The 18353-nt window shown below is 54.6% G+C and overlaps 1 protein-coding gene across 2 annotated transcripts in view; it reads left to right on the forward strand.

Moving 5' to 3' along the window:
• The window catches only part of Wnt7b (Wnt family member 7B), a 45458-nt gene that overhangs the window by 12655 nt on the left and 14450 nt on the right, over window positions 1-18353 (forward strand). For both annotated transcript variants that reach the window (XM_055627022.1, XM_055627020.1), the window contains exon 2: window positions 9360-9586. In XM_055627022.1, the coding sequence (XP_055482997.1) occupies window positions 9360-9586 (227 nt within the window). The remainder of the gene's footprint in view (window positions 1-9359; window positions 9587-18353) is intronic.

Here is an 18353-nt window from a genome sequence, read left to right on the forward strand (position 1 = left end):
AAAAGAAAAGCCAAGGGTAAGGCCAGAGAGGAGTGCCCTCAGCCCCTGTGCCAAGCCGGGCACACAAGGCAGTCCTAACAGTGAGAACAAAGCAGGATCAGGCAGGCTTCCTGGAGGTGGAGGCACTGAGCTGGATATGGAGTCCTGTTTGACTGCTAGGGGGACAGGGTACGCTTCCCAGGGTAAAGTCCTGACCCATCAAAGCCAGGACTCCTCATGTTATGTTGGGTCCTACGAACCAGGAGAGGTTCTGAAATTTCTGATGTCGGAGGTCAGTGGAATTACAGTGACTCCCCGGGAGGACTTGGTGAATCCGTTAGCCCCCTTAAACCCTTTGCCCATGCTTTTGTGCCACCCTGTGGCTGAGGCTTTCCCATCTTTAGCAACCCCAACCTACTCAGGACTCCTGCTCACCGCCTGCTTTCTACCAGACAGCCTTCTTTCCGTCCAGGGTGGGGTCCTGGGCTGCCTGGCTGGAATGCCAGCTATGTGGAAGGGTGGGAAAGCCTTTAGCAGAATCTCTCCTCTCTCGCCTGGGAACACCAGGACCAGCTGAGGGGAGCAGTGGCCTGGAAAGATGGGAGCAAGCGGGGTCCATGCTAGAGGGGAGGGGCTGCCCTCAGGACACCCAACTGTGGGCAGACTGTTTTCCCTATGGACAGATGGGTAGACTGAGGCCCAGGTTTGGTCGGAAGGAGTCCGAGACCGAGGAGAACCTGAACCTAGTCTCCAGAGCCACGGAGGCCTTCTTCAGGGTCTAGCCTCAGGTATCCTGTCTTTCATCTCAGCCCCTTGATATTCGAATGGGAAAATGAGGCCCAAGAAGTTCAGGGAGGGGTTTGGGAGTGACTGAATTTCCAAGTAGTGCCCTAGAGGTGTCTACCCTCAGCCCTCTCCATCCCCTGGAGGCCCCCAGTCCCTTCTGGGTCTCCCTTAGTCTCTTTTCCCCTTTGTAAGTTTAGGCTTCAAGGCTCTCCACGAGGAGCCACTGTGGGGATGGGTAGAACAGGTGGGGGACTGAACTTTATGGTTCTCTCGGCTCCATGTCTATGGGTGCAAGCTCCGTGTCAGGGCACGCTAAAGGGCAAGTTGGATGGCCAGGCTGGACCTGCCTTCTGACACTCCCTCACCTGGGTCCAGGCAGTTACTGTTGAAGTGGCACGCTCTGAGGTCCAAGCAGGGGGATCAGAAGTTCATTGTCAGCCTTGGCTACTTAGTGGTTTGGAGATTAGTCTGGGCTATGTGAGACCCTGAAAGAGAAAGAGAGGGCAGGGAGGGAGAGAAGGAAGAAGAGGGGGAGGGAAATAAAGGGAAAGGGAGAAATAAAAACACAGCTCTGGAGCTGCTGTGCTCTGCCCATGTTTCTGAGCTGGGGTTACCAGCAGAGGGAAGACTGAAGGAGGACCAGGGGGAGGATAGATAGCCCCAGGGCAGGGGCCTCAGCACCTGTTGTGTTCCACTCTGACCAGTTCTGTTCCACAGACCTGCCAAGGGGACCTGCTGTGCTCAGTTCTGGCCTAGGTGAGCTCTCCTCAGTCAGGTCTTATCTAATTTAGAGTGTAACTAATGTCTGTGTGGGGGTGGGGAGCGGGGGACTGTGATCTGGGGGCTCAGGCCAGTCTGCACTGCAGAGACATTCCTATCCCCACTTAACCTGGCAAGAACATTGAGCTTCCTCTAGTCTTGTCTCCCAACCAGCTCCCCCCCCCCACACACACAGAGTGCCCCCATTTCGCTCCAGAGCCTGGGAAGAGCCCTTGGGGCCCTCAGTGGCTGGAAAAGTCCTGGACACACCTGCCCACCCGAGGGAGAGCTCAGCGCCACCCTCCAGGGGATTTGCTGAGTTACTTCCTGGATGAGTGGACCCAGGCCCGCCTTCCTGGCTGATCATAGATAATTAGAACATTCTTCAAATATTTTGCCGGAGGATGCCCAAGAAGGAAGAATTACAAAGCGCCCTGGGCCAGGAGCGTGGGCTGGAGTTGCTGGGCAGCTGGGTAACTGGCCTGGCCAAGGCTTGGGGCCCAGAGAGAAGCCAGACCAGCCTGTCCCCGCCTTCCAGAGTGGTACTGGGTCAGGAGACCCAGTGCCATTTTAGGGACTAGCCACTTACCTGGCAGTGATGGGGGGTGTGGGGGGAATCCTTGCCCTGGGGAGTTTGCAGCAGGCAAGAGGCAGAGCCTACTGCAAATGGCCTTTGAATAGGACTGAGGGTCACGCACTGAGTCCAGGGCCTCCAGGTGGGCTGGGAGAACCAATGCCTGGGAGGAGGTTTATTTGCGGTGGGAAAGCAGGTCTGAGAGCAGAGCACAGCAGGAGGAAGAAGAGAGGCCTCATCCTGCTGCCATTGGGTAGGCAGAATGAAGCAAAGAGGCTGCATCTGAGGCTGGGAGGGTGGAGCAGGCCTTGAGGTGGGGCAGGCTGAGTTCAGTGCAGACTGGACCCTGGGTTAGGCCAGGAGCTGGAGCAGGTAAGGGTGGTGGGAGCAGAGGGCTAAGGGGCCTGTCCTGGGGAAGGGTTTCCTGAGAGGGACCTGCCTTTCAGAGAGGACAGCTCTTGTCCCTGACTCTTCCCCCCCCCCCCCCCCCCCCCCCCCCCCCCCCCCCCCGGCCAGGATGAGCTACATTCTGGTTCTAAACAGTCTTTGGATCCCATGCTAGTCTTTGCAGTCTGTGAATCCCCTCACATGTGTTTGTTCCAACCCAGCAGCCTGGGGGCAGCCTGGTCCCGTGTGGAAAGGGCTCAGGCCAGAGAAAAGAGCCCGGCAGAGGTCACTGCTCTTACGGCACCCATTTGCTCTGGTGGATAGAGATTTAAAGGGAATATCCACACACAGGTGCCTGGCTCCATGGCCACGTAAGGACAGATCTGTGCATTTTGAGGTGGCTAGTGGTTTCCTCTGGGTAGGAGAGACTGCTCCAGTGGTTATCTCTGCAGCTAGCAATGACACTATTTCTCTCTGGCCATTTAAGTGGAAAAGGACCAGGTAAATGGCATAGTTTTCACTGACCTGTCACCCAGGATGAAGAGAGGGAACCCTGTGGCTGCCCCTGGAGCCATCACCTGCCCTACTACACTGAAGATGTCCGTGTTTCGCTCAGCTGGGCATATGAGCCTTGAGCGTGACCACTGTCCTCCTGTGAGGGGCCTCTTCTGCTGTGTTTCAGTGCGGCTGAGCTTCCTGACTGGAGTCCCTCATTTGCTCGCCCGCTGAGGGGTGGTGCAGTGGGCTGCAGCCTTCACCTCTTGCCTGCCTGTCAGCCCACAGCAGCCAAGCCTCTCCTGGCTGCTGGGGAAACTGTAGCAATTCTTACCACACATTTTCATATAGGAACATCATGTGGACCTTGAGCGCAGTCTAGCACACAGTAGGCCTTCTCTGACTCAAGCCTTGAAAACATGAGCACACGAAGGATTTAGGCTAAATTCCTAGCCCTTCCGGACAGGCTTTGGAGGGCTTTCTTCCTGACGGAAAGTGGGAGTGGCCTTCATACCAAGTAAGGACAGGATGACCTCAGTCCTGGATATAGGGAATACCCTTCCCCCAGCCTTTAATGTGAGCTGGTGCTCTCCAGAGATGTTGGAGACTTGGGGGGGGGGCACTTGGAGGAGCCCCCAGGGTGAGGCCTGTCCTGAAGGAAGGATCCATTCCTTATCCACGACCACACAGCTCGTCTGGTGGTTGGTTACTGTGCTGGCTGGCGGCATCGATACTGGTTTTTTCCCCCTGTTTTTCACACCCAGAGTGAGTTGGCTAAGTTGGAGGGAGGAAGTGCCTGAGGATAGCCCCTTGGGTGGGCATGGAGACCTCAGTGGGCACTCACTGGTTCAGGATCCCACTGCAGGCATCCCAGGGGCGAGGGGCGAGTGGTGGAGCCAGGAATGCAGCAACTGTGTGTGTCCAAGGAACGCAGAGTGACCCCAGCCTCCAGCCCCCAAACACATGTCACCTCATGCTAGCTGTGGTGTGAGTGCAAATGTCTGTCATTTGTCCAGGATGGTCTCACACCCCTTTTACGGAGGAGGAGGAAACTGAAGCATGTAGGGGCCAGGGAATGTGCCTAAGCCCTACCTGCTCAACCACGAAGAGGCATATTCAGGGCTCCCTCGGAGCACCACCGGAGGTCATGGCCCTAGCCGCTGCATTAGAGGGCTGGGTGTGGAAAGCCTGATATCTGCCACTGGCAGTGCGAGCCAGGCTGAGATGTTCTCCTCTGCCCTTCACTCCCTCCTCAAGCCCCTCGCCAGGAAGGCAACCCCATTCCCTTAAGTTTCCGGTAGGTAGCAGGGTCTTCTTGTTATCCAGGGAAGTCCCCCTGTCACAGTGCCCGGTCTAAACCCGGAGCTGGGCATCACAAGACTCAGGTCCTCCTCGGCCTCTGCTGCCTCTGGTGTCGGGCTGGAGGCCTTGTTCCCAGCTCCTCTGAGAGCTCTCCAGGAGACTGATTCAGGGCAGAGTTGAGGAAGGTTTGCAGAGCTCACAGTGTAGCCCACTGTTCTTGGCACTTTGCCCACGTCCTAGGGCCCCTGAGCTGTTCGAGGGACAAGCCCAGAACAGAATTTTTCCGCGGAAAAAGTCAGCCACAAAGGCACACAGCCCTGCCAGGCTTCTCCGCTCGCAGGCCTCCCTGCTCTGGTCACTTGGACACCTGAGCAGGCAGCTGCTAGCTAGGAAGAGGGTTTTCCCAGTGTGGGATGAGAGCCGGGCCCACCTACAGGGCGGCCTGGTGAGGGTGCCAGGCGTGCTTCCACCCCACTGCCAACAGCCCCAGCAAGGCCCCACACGCCACTAGCCTCCTGCTGGCACCCGGTTGCTTACAATAGAATTTTAACAGTGTTTCCCACTCACAGGCTCTGCTTTCAATCCACTCCCCTGTCCCAAAGGCTTGGATGGGCCATGGTGTAGCCTGTTCTAGGAGCTGGTTAGTTGGTGCCTGGGGGTTAGTGTATGGAGACCTCTACACCATAAGCCTGAATGAATGAATGAATGAATGAATGAATGAATGAATGCTTTTCAGCAAAGAAGTGACTTAGATTGGGTTTTGAGGACAACAAAACAAAACCCAAACAGGCCTAGTCTAGTAGGGTGGCATGCTCTTTCAACTCCAATTAAAGGAGGCCGAGGCAGGATTATAGAGTGAGTTCAAGGTCAGCTTGGGCTACAGAGTAAGACCCTGTCAAAAAAAAAAAAATTAAATAAAAAGGACAACAAGAAGAAAAGAACAAGAACATGTACAAGAAGGAAAGAAAAGAGCATGGAAGAGGTGGGTGAGTGGATTAATGAGGCTTCTACCAGGCTAACAGCCCCAGTGTGATCTTCAAGACCCATAAGGTGAAAGGAGAAAACCGACTCTCACAGGTTGCCCTCTGATTTCCACGTGTGTTTTGTGGCACACCCACGCTTACACACACACTAAGCGAATAATAAATTAATAAGTAAATCCTTTTAAAAAAAGAAAGGAAGGAGGACTGATCCCCTGCCCCCTCCACACACACAGACCTCTCAGCCCACCACCTCTCTCTGGACTTGCCGACTCTGCCTGGTTTCCCAATGCACAGTTCGGCCTCCACCCCTGAGCTCTGGAAGTGGGGTGCTAGCTCTGAAATGGGACTGTAGCCCTCCCAAGTTCCCTGTCCTCTCTGAGTTCTCACCTCCCCACCCCCCTGCAGGGCATAATGCTTGTGGGGGGGGGAGGGCAGGAGACCCCACAGATGCCAGTCTCCAAGGGAAGGCAATTTTAATGCCATCTTCAAATTGGTACCTGGTCACTTAGGCTATGTTTCTTGTAGCCCGTGAGTCACACACTGGGCTGAGGTGGTGGAATTCCTGTCTTGGCAGTACCAACACCCTCGTCCGGTGAAAGCCTTCGTCTAATGGATCCCTTACACTCGGGTGTTTAGACTGCTGTGAATTGCAGTTTTTTTTTTTTTTTTTAAATGTTGAGAGGCACATAGGATGAAATTTACTGCTCTGTCCATCTTAAAGCACAAAATGATGCCATTTCGTGTTTTTATAACATCGCAGGACCACTGGCCTACATCACCCAGACGGGAATTCCACAGTTAGTCAACAGTCAGTCTTTGTCCCCCCATCCCCCATGTCTCTTCCTTCTGTTTCTGTGGATTTGCCCATTCTGTACACCTTTAAATGGACTCAGGTGACATCTGGGATTCTGTGTCTGCCTTCTTTCTCATGGCATAATCTTTTTGAGCTTTTTCCACACTGGGCCGTGAATGCATGCTTCATTCCTTTTTATGGCTGAATAATATTCCATGGCATGGACATACCACATTTTGTTTTCAGCCACTCATCCGTCGATGGGGAATTGGGTTATTTCCATCCTCTGGTGACTGTGAATAGTGTTGCTGGGAGCATTTGTACAGAAGGTTTTGTTTCGACACCTGTCTTCAGTTCTTTTGGATCTATGCCAAGAAATGGAATTTCCGGGCAGCTTTGTGTGTGACTTTTAACTCTCTGCCAAAACCGCTGCGCACAGTGACTGCAGGGCGGGAGGACTCTGCCCTCCTGCCCCCTCACGCGCACTCGGCATTTTACAGCCTCTCGGTTTTGCTCACGGGGGTCCTGGTGGGTGTGTGGTGGTTTGAATTCCTGGAAGGATGGATGAGGTTGCACCCGACGCGAGGAAGCACATGCTGCTTGCTTCTCCCGTGTCTCTGGGGAAAGGTGTCAAATCCTCTACAAAACTGAGTTGTCTGGTTGCTGACATCCAACAGTAGTTTCCTGGATACTTTCACCTCGCTATTCTTGGGGTACCTACCATTCGGAGGTGGCATAAAGACGGAAGCAGCAGGGTACCGAGGGATGACGTTAGACTCTCAGGACAAATGTCCAGTGTTCTTCTTGATGCCAGAGCTTGTGGATAGAAGGAAGAGTAGAATTTTTCAGATGGAGCCAGAGAGGAGGGTCAGCAGGATAAAAGAGTGCTCTATGGATACAGTCAAGGTGGACAGTGGAGACAGAAGGGAGGGATCATCAGAGCCAATACCCTAGGCTTTTATTTCTAGGAAGAGGGCAACAAGGAGCTACGGATTGCTACTGAGCTGGGGAGTGACACAGTCTCATCTGGGTGGCAGAGGAAGCTGTCTGTAGGTGGGAGAGGAGGCCTGATTTCTTGGCTGCCCGCAGTTCATCCTGTGTCCCCTTACATGTCCAGAGTTTAGCTGGTGGGTCTGAGCACTCTTCCAGGTAGGCAGTTGAGGCATGAAGTCCAAGCCTGTTGGGGGAACTTGGGAACAAGAAGTGCTCTTGAGATCTAGTGGCTGCTTTGCTGTGGTGGAGGTGCCCAGTAGAGTTCCCATCCATCTCATTTCCCCAGCTCGGTTTCTTGAGGATTCTACAGTTACTTTGGGCTGGATTCCCCAGATTCCAGTCCGCTCCCAGCCCCACCCGCCCAGATGCCCTTCCTCAACGCCAGCCTGGGGCGTGTTCACCCCATTGTGTCACGGGAGACCCAGGGGGGTTCTTGGCCAGATTAGCAGGTAGAGCGGGCGGGCGGGCCACAGAGATTGAGTGTCACAGGGCTTCGGCACACGCTGGGGGTTCAGGCCACATGGGGATTGCCCAGCTGCCTGGGGAGCACTGTGGCCTGGAAAAACACCGGGTTCTCAAAGACCCGCCACAGGCCTAGTTGCCAGCTTTGGGGCACTCTGGCGTTTTCTCCTTACTGTTGTGTCCTTGCTAAGCAAACCCACTCTGATGATGATGATGATGACATTGATGATGACTGGTCTTTTCAAGAAAAAGCTTCTCTGTGTAGCCCTGGCTGCCCTGAAATTTGATTTGTAGACCAGGCTGGCCTCGAACTCAGAGATCCACCTGCCTCTCTCTGCCTCCCGAATGCTGGGATTAAAGGCTCATGCCACCCACCACCACCACCACCGGCCTACTAGACTCTGTTGTTTGAAAGCTGGAGACATTTTTGTTGTTGTTTTTGAGGCTGGGATCTCCTTTAGCCTAGACTGACTTCAAACTTCAAGTAGCTGAGAATGACTTTGAAACTCTCAAGTGCTAAGATGGCCGGCGGGAGCCACCACATACAGTTTATGTGTTACTCCATACAGAGCCTAGGGCTTTGTACCTGGAAGGCCAGATCTCCACCAACTGAGCCCTTGACCTGGAGACTGGCCCCCTGCTGCCTCTGTCTTAATGTTCCTTCTCTGGTTGCCTAGAACCAAAAGATCAGTAACAGTGGCTGTGGACCACCTTTTTTTAGCAATACTCCAGGAGGTCAAAGGTCACCCGATGACCCGGGAAATCCATCCCCAGCAGTGGGTGCTCCAAAGATTGAAAATAGGGACTCAGACCATGACAGGCATGTGAGAGGCGGGGCCAGGTGTCCACCCATGGGGAGCCGAACAATGAGAGGGAAGGGAATATTATTCAGCCTTTAAAAGGAACAAGGCACCCATGTATGCTGCGACTCGGATGAACTTTGAAAGCGTTTCACTGAGTGGAAGGAATCTGGCCCCAAAGACCACATGTATTGTAAGATTCTGTCCCAGCGAGCAAGCAAGCGGCAGCCTCGTGGGAACAGAGGCAGATTAGTGGCTGCCAGGGGCCGGGGGAGGAGGGGCTGGGAGTGCCCGCTCGTGGGTACAGGGTTTCCTTTTGGGATGTTGAGAAAAGCTTGGAACTTGATAGAGGCGGAGGCTGCACAATACTGTGTGTGTGCTAAAGGCCACGGGGCTGTACATTTTAAAATGGTTAATGTTATGTTATGCGAATTTCCCCTCATTACAAAAACAAACAACCGTGTTGATAATACTCCAAGCTCAGAGTGAACTTGGCAAGAGGCCGCCTCCCTGGGAGTTGCCAGGAGACATTACAAAGGCAACCACAGGCTCTGAGCCCAGCCCAGCACACAGTAGGTGCTTACCTCATGTCGGCTCCTTCCTCCTCCCAGCACAGGCACTTATCTAGACGTCAGCGGGCTATTTCAGGTGTGTGTCTGCGCTTGTGTGCTGGGGACAGCAAGTGTCTATACCCACTTCCTGAATGTGAAACATAGACCCAGAGTGTCTTGTCAAGGTCACACACTGGTGGGAGCTGAAGGAAGTGTCCTTTGGGCTCAGTGTCCTAGGGAAGCCCAGTGGTCTGGGATTTGGGTGTGCCACCCCAAGACAACTGGGGACTGATACCAGGAGGGACACTGTCTGATCTGAGATCTGGGTATCTGACTCAGGCCTGGGGACGGTGGGTTCTGCAGATGTGAACCCGTCTGTGGTTCTAACACTTCCAGGGCTGGTGGGGCTCAGTGGAGGGAGGTGGCTGGCGCCAGCAGGAGCACAGCGGACTGCCTAAGGGGTTCTCAACACCTTTCTTCTCTCTGCCCCCGCAGAGCACTGTCATCAGTGGTAGCCCTAGGAGCCAACATCATCTGCAACAAGATTCCTGGCCTGGCCCCACGGCAGCGTGCCATCTGCCAGAGCCGCCCCGATGCCATCATTGTGATCGGGGAGGGGGCGCAGATGGGCATCGATGAGTGCCAGCACCAGTTCCGATTCGGCCGCTGGAACTGCTCCGCCCTGGGCGAGAAGACCGTCTTCGGGCAAGAACTCCGAGTAGGTAAGGGTGTCTCTGGGCCTGTGGGCTGGGGGCCAGGTCACCCACCAGCCAACCCAAATCCAGACCTGATAGCCCACAGCCTGTGTGTATGAATGAATGTTCTAGGTCTGGGCTTTGGGGTGGGGTGGGGCACAGTGACCCCATAGACAGGAGCAGAACCTGGGGAGTCAATGCAGTGGCTGGGCCTGTTTTGTAGCTTCAAGTGCCCAAGCCCCTGCTCCACTTTCTGTGGCTTCCATTGGGAAAGCAGGGAGAACGCGAGAGGCTTTGGACATGGGGTAAGAGCTGCTGCTCCCCCAGGGAACACTGTGAGATGCTACCTGCTCCTTGCTCAGGTGCCATGAGCTGAGGTGGGATGACCTTGCAGCAAGGGTGCTTCCTTTGAAGGCGGTCATCTGCTATTAGAATATGTCAGCTGGGGTGGCTGCTGATGGCACAGCCACCTAGGGATGCGTGGTGGAGCCTGCCCTTGAGGCACAGTGCCAGCTACACGGTGCCCGCTTCACATTTCAAGAACAAAGCCCAGGGAGGACCCTATGCAGGGCTAGAAGGAGGCTTAAAGGAAATTTCCAGGAAGTATCTGGATCTGAATCCAGCTGTGTTCCTCAGGGCTACTCTGAGCTTCGGTGTCCTTAGCCAGTAGGCTCTTGTCTGGGTCTCAACACCAGAAACCAGTAGGTGCTCAGCAAATGCTGTGGGCGGGGACAGTGATTCTGACTGCCTTCTCTAGGTAAGATGGAAGAACAGGGTAAGGCTTGCTGGCTGCCTAGCCTTCAGGCCCACTGTGTCCTCCATACCCAAGGGGTCTGCAGCTGCCACAGGACTCAGGCCAGAGCTGGCTCTACAGGGCTGCAAACAGCAGCACGGGGCTGGAGGTGGTGTAGGGGAAAACTCCCTTTGCGGTGAGCAGCCTGTGGGTGGCACCTAGTGCAGCCAGGAACGTGGCACCGCCCCCTCCCCAGGGCTGTGCCACCCAAGTGCAGATCGCTCCCTCCAGGTGCCAGCTGGAGGGGGGGTGATGGGGAGGGCAGTAGTGGGCAGAGGTGCCCGCCTTGTGTGGCTTCCCACCCACTTCCCCAGGTGCCATGTGTGCAGGCATCTGTGAGTACCAGACCCACAGTGAAGAAACTGGTGTTGTAAAGTCTCAGGGTCACCTCATCTGGCAATCAGGGTAAAGCTTCGGAGAAGTGGGGGGTTTGAACTGTGGGAACACAGGGCACAGGGAGAGAGACACACAGCAGCCCCGAGACTTCCCCCAGTGCCCCAGTGACTCTGTGCACACTGTCCTCTCAGGAGCAATGCTGGCTCCGCAGTTGTTTCCTGACCTCCCTTACAGTGTCACCTTTTGAAGAGCATCATAAGTAGTCCCTAGGAAGTGGCCTTGGGCCCACCAGCACAGGAAGGAAGCCACTGAGGCGGAGCTGCCCCGTGTGCCCCTCCCACCCCTTGCTCCCTTGGGGACTAGGCTCTTATTCAATAGTCTGTTCTTCCCACTGTTTGTGGCCCCAGCTCTTGAGAGAACCATGCCTGCCTCAGGTGCTTCTCCTAGAGAGAACCTGGCGATTCATCCCACCTTCCAGAACATTTCAGGGCCCTTGGGAGGCTTCCTGATAACCGAGCTCACAGCTGTCGGCTCCACGTAGCTTCTTGTCCAGGTCATTAATGGCCTCCGTGTTGCTGACTGTCCCCAATCCCTGGCTTCCATCTTGACTCATCAACCTGGGTGCTTTTCTGTCTCTAGCTGTTCGCTATTCCCAGGCACACATGGATGACTCTTTCCACAGAGCCCTCCCTGCCTGACAGCTCATTGTCACCTATGTTCTGAGTCTCACTACTCTCCCCCATGTACCTTGGCTCTTCTGCATGGCATCTGGCTTTGCAAATATGCTGTGCCCAGCTCCCCCTACCCTCCTGAACACCTACTGTCATTTCTGCTCCCCATCTGTCTACTCCATGATCCTCGCCGGGGCTGCTTCTCTCTCTGGTCGTCCTCTGGAAGCTGTGAATGCCTCCCGCCCTCCACAGACCCAGGTACTGGGTCAGACAGGAGCTAGCCTGTGTCCTTTCCTTTCTGTTCTATGTGTACACATCCAGCCTGGTACACCAAAGGATCTGGGTTTGATTCCCCAGCACCTCCTAAACCAGGTTGCCACAGTATGGGCCTGTCATTGCCACCTTTGCTAGCTACTGGCCCTCCTAGTCTACCTGAGTTTCAACTCCATCACCACCAACAAAACCCAGCAATGCTTAATCTTTGCAGTAGCTCTCTACTGCCCTGTGGTCAGGTTAACTTCCTGGCCTGGAGCCCCTCACCTTGCTTCCCTCAAACCAGAATTCAGCCACGTCAGGCTTTTCTGTCTGCCTCAGCCTCATTTCTCAACCCAAGAGGCCTCTCCCGTCTGCTATACGTCTTGTCTTTATGGCTTATCCCCCTTTCTCTTGGGGGCCTTTTTCCAAACCTTCAAGCTGGGTCAGCCTGTGCCTGTTCCTAGCCCTCCCTGCCCCGGGATGGGCAGGCTTTCTGGAGCCCAGCCTGGGTCTTGCTGCCCTGCCTTAGCCTCCTGTGGCTTCCTGCCGCACTCAAGCAGGGAAGCTCTGGCCACAGGCCGAGCTGATGGAGCAAGGGCAGGAACCGCAGGGGCTTTGCCTATATGAGAAGGCTCCTTCTCCATTCTCAGTGGCTGCAAGTCAGAAGCAGCAAGCAGGCTGTGAGCTGGCCACTTTGAGAGGCTCACTGGATGCCTGGACATGCCCGGAAGCCTGGCTGTGAACTGGCAGGCAGCCGGAGTGCTCTCGTGGGAGCAGCCTCTCGAGCAGGGCCAATTAATGATTGTCCCCGAGAGGGGCAATGGTCTGGATGGTGGGCCAGCCCCCTTTAGGCCTTGCCTGTGACCTTGCACCAATCCTAAAGTTTAAATGTTGAAGGGAAGAGAAACCTCCTTAAGACAGCAAAGCCCCTCTGGAAATTTGCAGTCCTTCTGCAACGCCTGTCCAAGTGCCTGGGTATCTCCAGGCACGGGATGCTCGACACTCCCATGATGACCATGACACTAGCCTAGTCTGGCACACTGAGAGAGGTGGTGGCTCTGTTATTTTGAGACGGTCAAGACAGTCTTTAGATTTCCCACTGCTGATATGGTATTCCTTGCTTGGTAAGCCTGTCCCGTACTGTTCGCACAAGGCTCTGGGAGGGCGGTGGTGCAGAACTCTTCCGATGGTCTCTTCTACTGACTGAGAGTGACCTTGAGGGTACATACATTGTAGGTGCAGCCCAGCTCTGCCCTGAGATGGGGGAGGGACAGAGCAGAGGCATGAGGCCAGACGCGTGGGGACACCTGTGTAGCCTGCTAGAAATGTGGGTTCCCTTGAAAGTGAGGGAGCTGCTAACAGTCACCATAATCAAGCCAGGACTTTCAGCAAAGTCTTCCCCAGAGGGGAACCCAGGGAAGGAGCTCCAGAGAACAGAATGTGCCAAGGCCCTGAGGCCAGGAAGCAGAGAGTGTTTTTCTTAAAGGGCAGGTGCTTTGTGATGCAAGCTGGGGGAGAGCCGAGGCTGAAAGACACTGATAGGATGCCATGAGCCTCCAAAGAGCTCAGAGCATCCAGAAGATCCTGAGCAGATCTGTTCGTGCTCCCCTTGAGCGTGCACGAACCCCAGTTCCTCTCCTGAGCCCAGACCCTCTGACCCGCTCACCTGGCCTGGACTGTGGTCTGCACTGTCCCCAGATCCAGAACGCAGGGCTCTGCCCATCGTGTGCTTGCTCTCAGACATGACCAGGCATAACGGCCACCCCTAATCTGAGCTCACGTGAGCAGACTGAGGCCGACTCCTGCTGGCTTTATGAGTGAGCTTTGTTGCAGGGACAGCATCCTTACAGCCGGGCCCACCAGTATTAACAGCAGCGGTGGGCAGCTAAGGCCCCTGGGGAGGGGGTAGATCGATCCATTTTCTGCCGTCTGGTGTAGCCCTTCGTCACATGTGCTTGCTGCCCTGCCGGGGCTTTGCAAGCAGGCCCTTGTGGGGCAGGGAGCATTGCCCTCAGAAGGGCACGGGCTGCCTCTGCTGGCAGGTGTGCTTCCACTCAGCCAAGGAGTAGTATAAAACACAACAGGGCTCAGACCCTGGAAGCAAGCGTCTCTTTGTCCTGCAGTATATTAGAATGTACCGTTTTGAAATATTGGCTAAATAAAACATCACCCATAGTCACATCCCACGTCATTTCCGCTTTTCTGAATGTGACCCTTGGAAAACCTCAGAAGATACCCTGTTGCTTGCTTGAAATTTCTGTCGGGCGACACCGTTCTCAGAAGGGAAGCCAGTGACCTGGCTCACCTGGCCAGGGCAAAGGGAACATTTGAACTTGGATCTGATGATCTTTCTCCAGGGCACGGTGGTTGGGGCAGTGCGAGGGACAGTGGCTGTCATTATTGGCCTCTGTGGTAGTTCAGCTTACCGGCATTGAATACCTGCTGTGTTCTAGGCCACACTCTGCCCAGGGCATCCCGAGTGAACTGGGGTGGATGGGCATGAGGGACTGCCATGATGGTTTGAGCATAACATATTATTGTCCCATTGAACCTGTCACCAGGGCCAGCCGAGGCAGCAGAGCAGACATTTCTTATGCCCAGGGTCCTGGTTGCCAGGACTCTAGGGACTGTTGGGAGCTTGAAAGTCAGTTGCTGGCTTGGGATATGCTGAGGCCCCAGGCAACTGCCTGGACTCCATCCCTCCTTGGAAGGCAGCTGCTCCCCGAAGATCACTCTGTCACTGTCACTGGGCTCTTCAGCCTCAAGCAGCTGGGTGTGGTGAACTGGGCCATCCTTCAGCCCCTCAGAGGCCACCTGGAATTCGTCCAGAACTGGAATTTTCACCTTGTTGGTAGGCCCTGTGAGGACTATAGTCAGGGCGAGGCCTAGAAGGGAAGATCTCTCTGGGCCAGTGGTCTAGCTCACCCAGGTGACCTTGAGTATAGCCTCGCATCCCTGGGGCTCAGTTTCCCCTTCTGTGCCAAAAGAGGTTGAGGCTAAAACTCCACCTCTCCCAGAGGTGATTTTGTCATCAGCCCTGAGGGAGGGAAAAATGGAGGGTGGTTAGTCCTATCCCAAGACAGCATGGACGAAAGACCATGGCTGTCCAAGGGCCATCTGCCTTCCCTCAGAATCTCTACAGGACCCAAAGGAGACACAGACCCTTAGGCTCCCTTGTCATATAGCCAGGTCCTGTTCTCCGGGCCCAGTGCCCCTCAGTTGGGGCACTATATACAGGGCTGCACAGCAGCATGTGCGGGCCACCCTGGGTCGGAACAAAAGCCTGGGGCGCAGGCGGGCCTGCATGTTCGGACCTGGCAGGCCTTTCCCTGGTGCTCTGTTTATGACAACGGCAGCGAAGAGCTTAGAGTGGAGACACTGACTCAGCCAAGCCGGGTGGGGCCGGGTGGGGTGGGAGCCAGAGGGGACAGAGGGACACAGAGAGATAGAGGAGGGCAGATAGGCACATGGAAACACACCATACGTGTCTATACAAATGCATCTGCACATGCTCACAGATGTATACATGTACAAACACACATTCACAGACTCACACACAGCTAAACACCTGTGTGTACATGCATGCACGCACATGAGCTTAATATATATCTGGGGGCTGGAGAGATGGCTCAGCGTTGAAGGGCACTGACTGAGCTTCCAGAGGACCCACGTTCAAATCCCAGCACTTCAATGGCAGCTCACAAATATCTGTAACTCCAAGGTCTGACACTCTCACATGGACATACGTGTAGGCAAAGCACCAATGCACATAAAATAAAGGTAAATAAATTAAAAATATACATAACTGCATATAGACACTGTGCACGCATGTGCGTACAAACACACACACATACACACATATATGCATACTCCTCACTTACACATGGGATACACAGCACCTATGTAGGCCCAGGGTCAGCCCCACTCTGAGGGCACATGCAGCATGCCACCTTGTTTCTTCCATGGTAATTAAGCCCTGGCACATGTGATGTCTCCCTGGCATTACTTTACTATCAGAAGCCTCTTCAAGGGGCGTTTGTTACTGCTTCACTTTACTGGGGTAGAGGTAGGCACAGGTTTGAGGCAGCCTGCCTAATCAGCACTGGGCAGAGCCTGGAGATCCCCACAAGGTCAAGAGGTATCTGTGTGTTGGCCCATTTCACTTCCCTGTCTCCATCTTGCCTCCTGCTGCACACAGATGCCCCTAGCCTGAGGCTCTGTGTCCTAGGATGCAGGCCTGAGATCTGATTGGGCAAGGTTTGCACCTAGCCCATGGTGACTGAGTCCATGCTGGGGCCGAGTGGTCAGGCTGGGGCATGGGCAGCCATAAGAGACAGACTGGACACTGCTCTGGCTCTCTAGCCTTCCCTTTCCCAACTTCTGTGCCCAGTGGCCACTCAGAGCCCTGTCCAGACTGAGGTCCCCCTGGATATAGGCACTATATCTATTGGCTAGGGACATCAGGAGCTACCCACAGGTCCAGGGATGTCCTTATCTCCGTGAGGCTTAATTTCTCAATGTTTAGACTGAACCTGTTGGAGACAGTCTACTCCCTGCTCAGTTCTAGACTTACGAAGATACTAGGGACCTACCTGGTTAGGCTGGGGTTGGGAATGGATCTTGAGTGGACAGTGAGATTGCCAGCCAGGCCCCACTGCCCAGGCCCACTGTTCCGTGTCCCTGCCTAGGGATCCTTCTAGAAAGTTCAGAAGAGGACAGCAACCCTTTTGAAGGAAATTTTAAAGGGGCCCATTGCACCCAGGGACACTGAGGCAGGGTCACATAGCACAAACCCGATGCTGCCTGGGGTTGCTTTTGGTGATGGTGGTGGTGGTGGGCACAGCAGGACTGTCTTTGGTCTAAGCTTGTGTGCCAGTTGTCTCTCCTCCCTTCCTATCTTCAGATCCTTTCACTCCCCACAGATAAGGTTTCCTTTGATCCTCCAAGGCTTGAACCCCTCTTGGTGAGGTCCTCCACCAGCGGCTCTAACACCACTTAGGTCTTCTGGAATCTTCCATCCCCCTCCCCACCTCCCTGCTGATCTCACTGCCTCACCCACAGGTACCCTTGCCCCTGCCTCTCCTTGCTGCCTCCAAACCCCTACAGTTGGTCATAGGGTTCCCTTCAGCTTAGATCAGAGCCATACCCCCAAGGATGTCCCGTCTTCTCAGAAGAAAGCCCTAAACCTTCCTGATTCTCTCCCAGGCGCGGGGTACTCCTGACAACTCTCACTGCTCTCTTGGGATAAACTTTGGGTGGTCAATTCATTTCTCCCCGGGATTTCGGCACTGATGGTCCACTTGCCCGGAACACAGCTCCCTGTGCCTTTGCTTGCCTGTCTTCCCTACCATTTAGGACTTATCTTCGGCATCGTTTCTTGCCTGTCTCTCCCAGTCCCTCCACTGCCCTCCAGCTGACCCCTGCACAGTCAGACTGCTGCCCTCTGCCTCAGCAGCTAGGAGTCCCGCCAAACCTGTTTGCCCTGGGTCAGCATCCCTGGCTGCCGTGCTGTCCCGTGGTAGGCTTGACCTCCTGGAAGTTTTTCCAGGTAGGGGAAGCATGGCTGTCTCCCCAGGGCTCTGGGTGGTCAGGCCAGGAGCAGAGCTGCACTTGGTGGCAAGGACACATAGGCTGTGACACAGTATATAATGGAGAGATGTTGGACCAGCCTAAGTGGATGGGGACCCTGGTCTGAGGCAAGAGGCAGAATATGCAGGTTTTCCAGACTGGCAGTTAGGCCTCAAGGGCAGGGAGACTCGGGGTTCCTGAGTCAGACTCCATCCCAGCGTCTCACCTGCTGTGTGCCCTTGGGCAAGTCACTGCGTCTTCTCAACCCTGTCTCAACGGAGAGCTGAGGACGTCGCAGATGGAGTCTCCTGAGGACTTGAACTGAGTAGGACTAGTGTGTGGAACCCTTCAGACTATCAAAGGCTGCGCTTCTCTAACAGGCTGAAGCCATACAGCTCTATGGGTGGTGAGCAGGTCTGGGGTCTCCACAGTGCAGCCAGCCCCACCATCTGAGGCATTTTCTCAGCCCCAGAAGAAACTCTGTGCCTTGAGTTACCATGCCCTACCTTCCTGCCCCTGGCCATACCAGTCCACTTCCTCTCTGTGGACCAATTAGCTGTAGATATTCCTGTAAATGGGTGCCTGCAGTGTGGGAGGGCCTTTATGTCTAGCTTCATTCATTTTGCATCATGTTTTCAAGGCCCAGGACTTTAAATTAGCGTCACTTCTTTTTGAAGATTAAGTAATAATCTGTTGTATGGGTGCGTATACCGCATTTTCTTTCTTTCTTTCTTTTTAAATGTGTGCAGCTGGGTGTAATGAAACACACCTTTAATCCCAGCACTTAGGAGGCAGAGGCAGCTGGATCTTTGTGAGTTTGAGTCCAGTCTGGTCTATAGGGTGAGTTCTATGTCAGCCAGGACTACATAGTGAGATAGCATGCGTGTGTGTGTGTGTGTGTGTGTGTGTGTGTGTGTGTGTGTGTGTGCGTGTGTGTGTGTGTGTGCGCATGAGTGCAGGTGCCTGGAGAGGCCAGAGGTGTCAATTCCCTGATACTGGAGTTACAGGCAGCTGTACCATCTACCATGGGTCCTCTGCAAGAGCAGTATTCTCTGACCCATCTCTCCAGCCTCAGTGTACCGCATTTTCTTCACCCATCACTGACACCTATGTGGGCTGTTTTCACTTTGGGCCGCTATAAACATTTGTGTGTGGGCGTGGCTTAATTTCC

This window comes from Psammomys obesus, unplaced genomic scaffold (genome assembly GCF_907164565.1).
Source record: "Psammomys obesus unplaced genomic scaffold, mPsaObe1.curated_primary_1811, whole genome shotgun sequence".
Taxonomy (NCBI): Eukaryota; Metazoa; Chordata; class Mammalia; order Rodentia; family Muridae; genus Psammomys; species Psammomys obesus.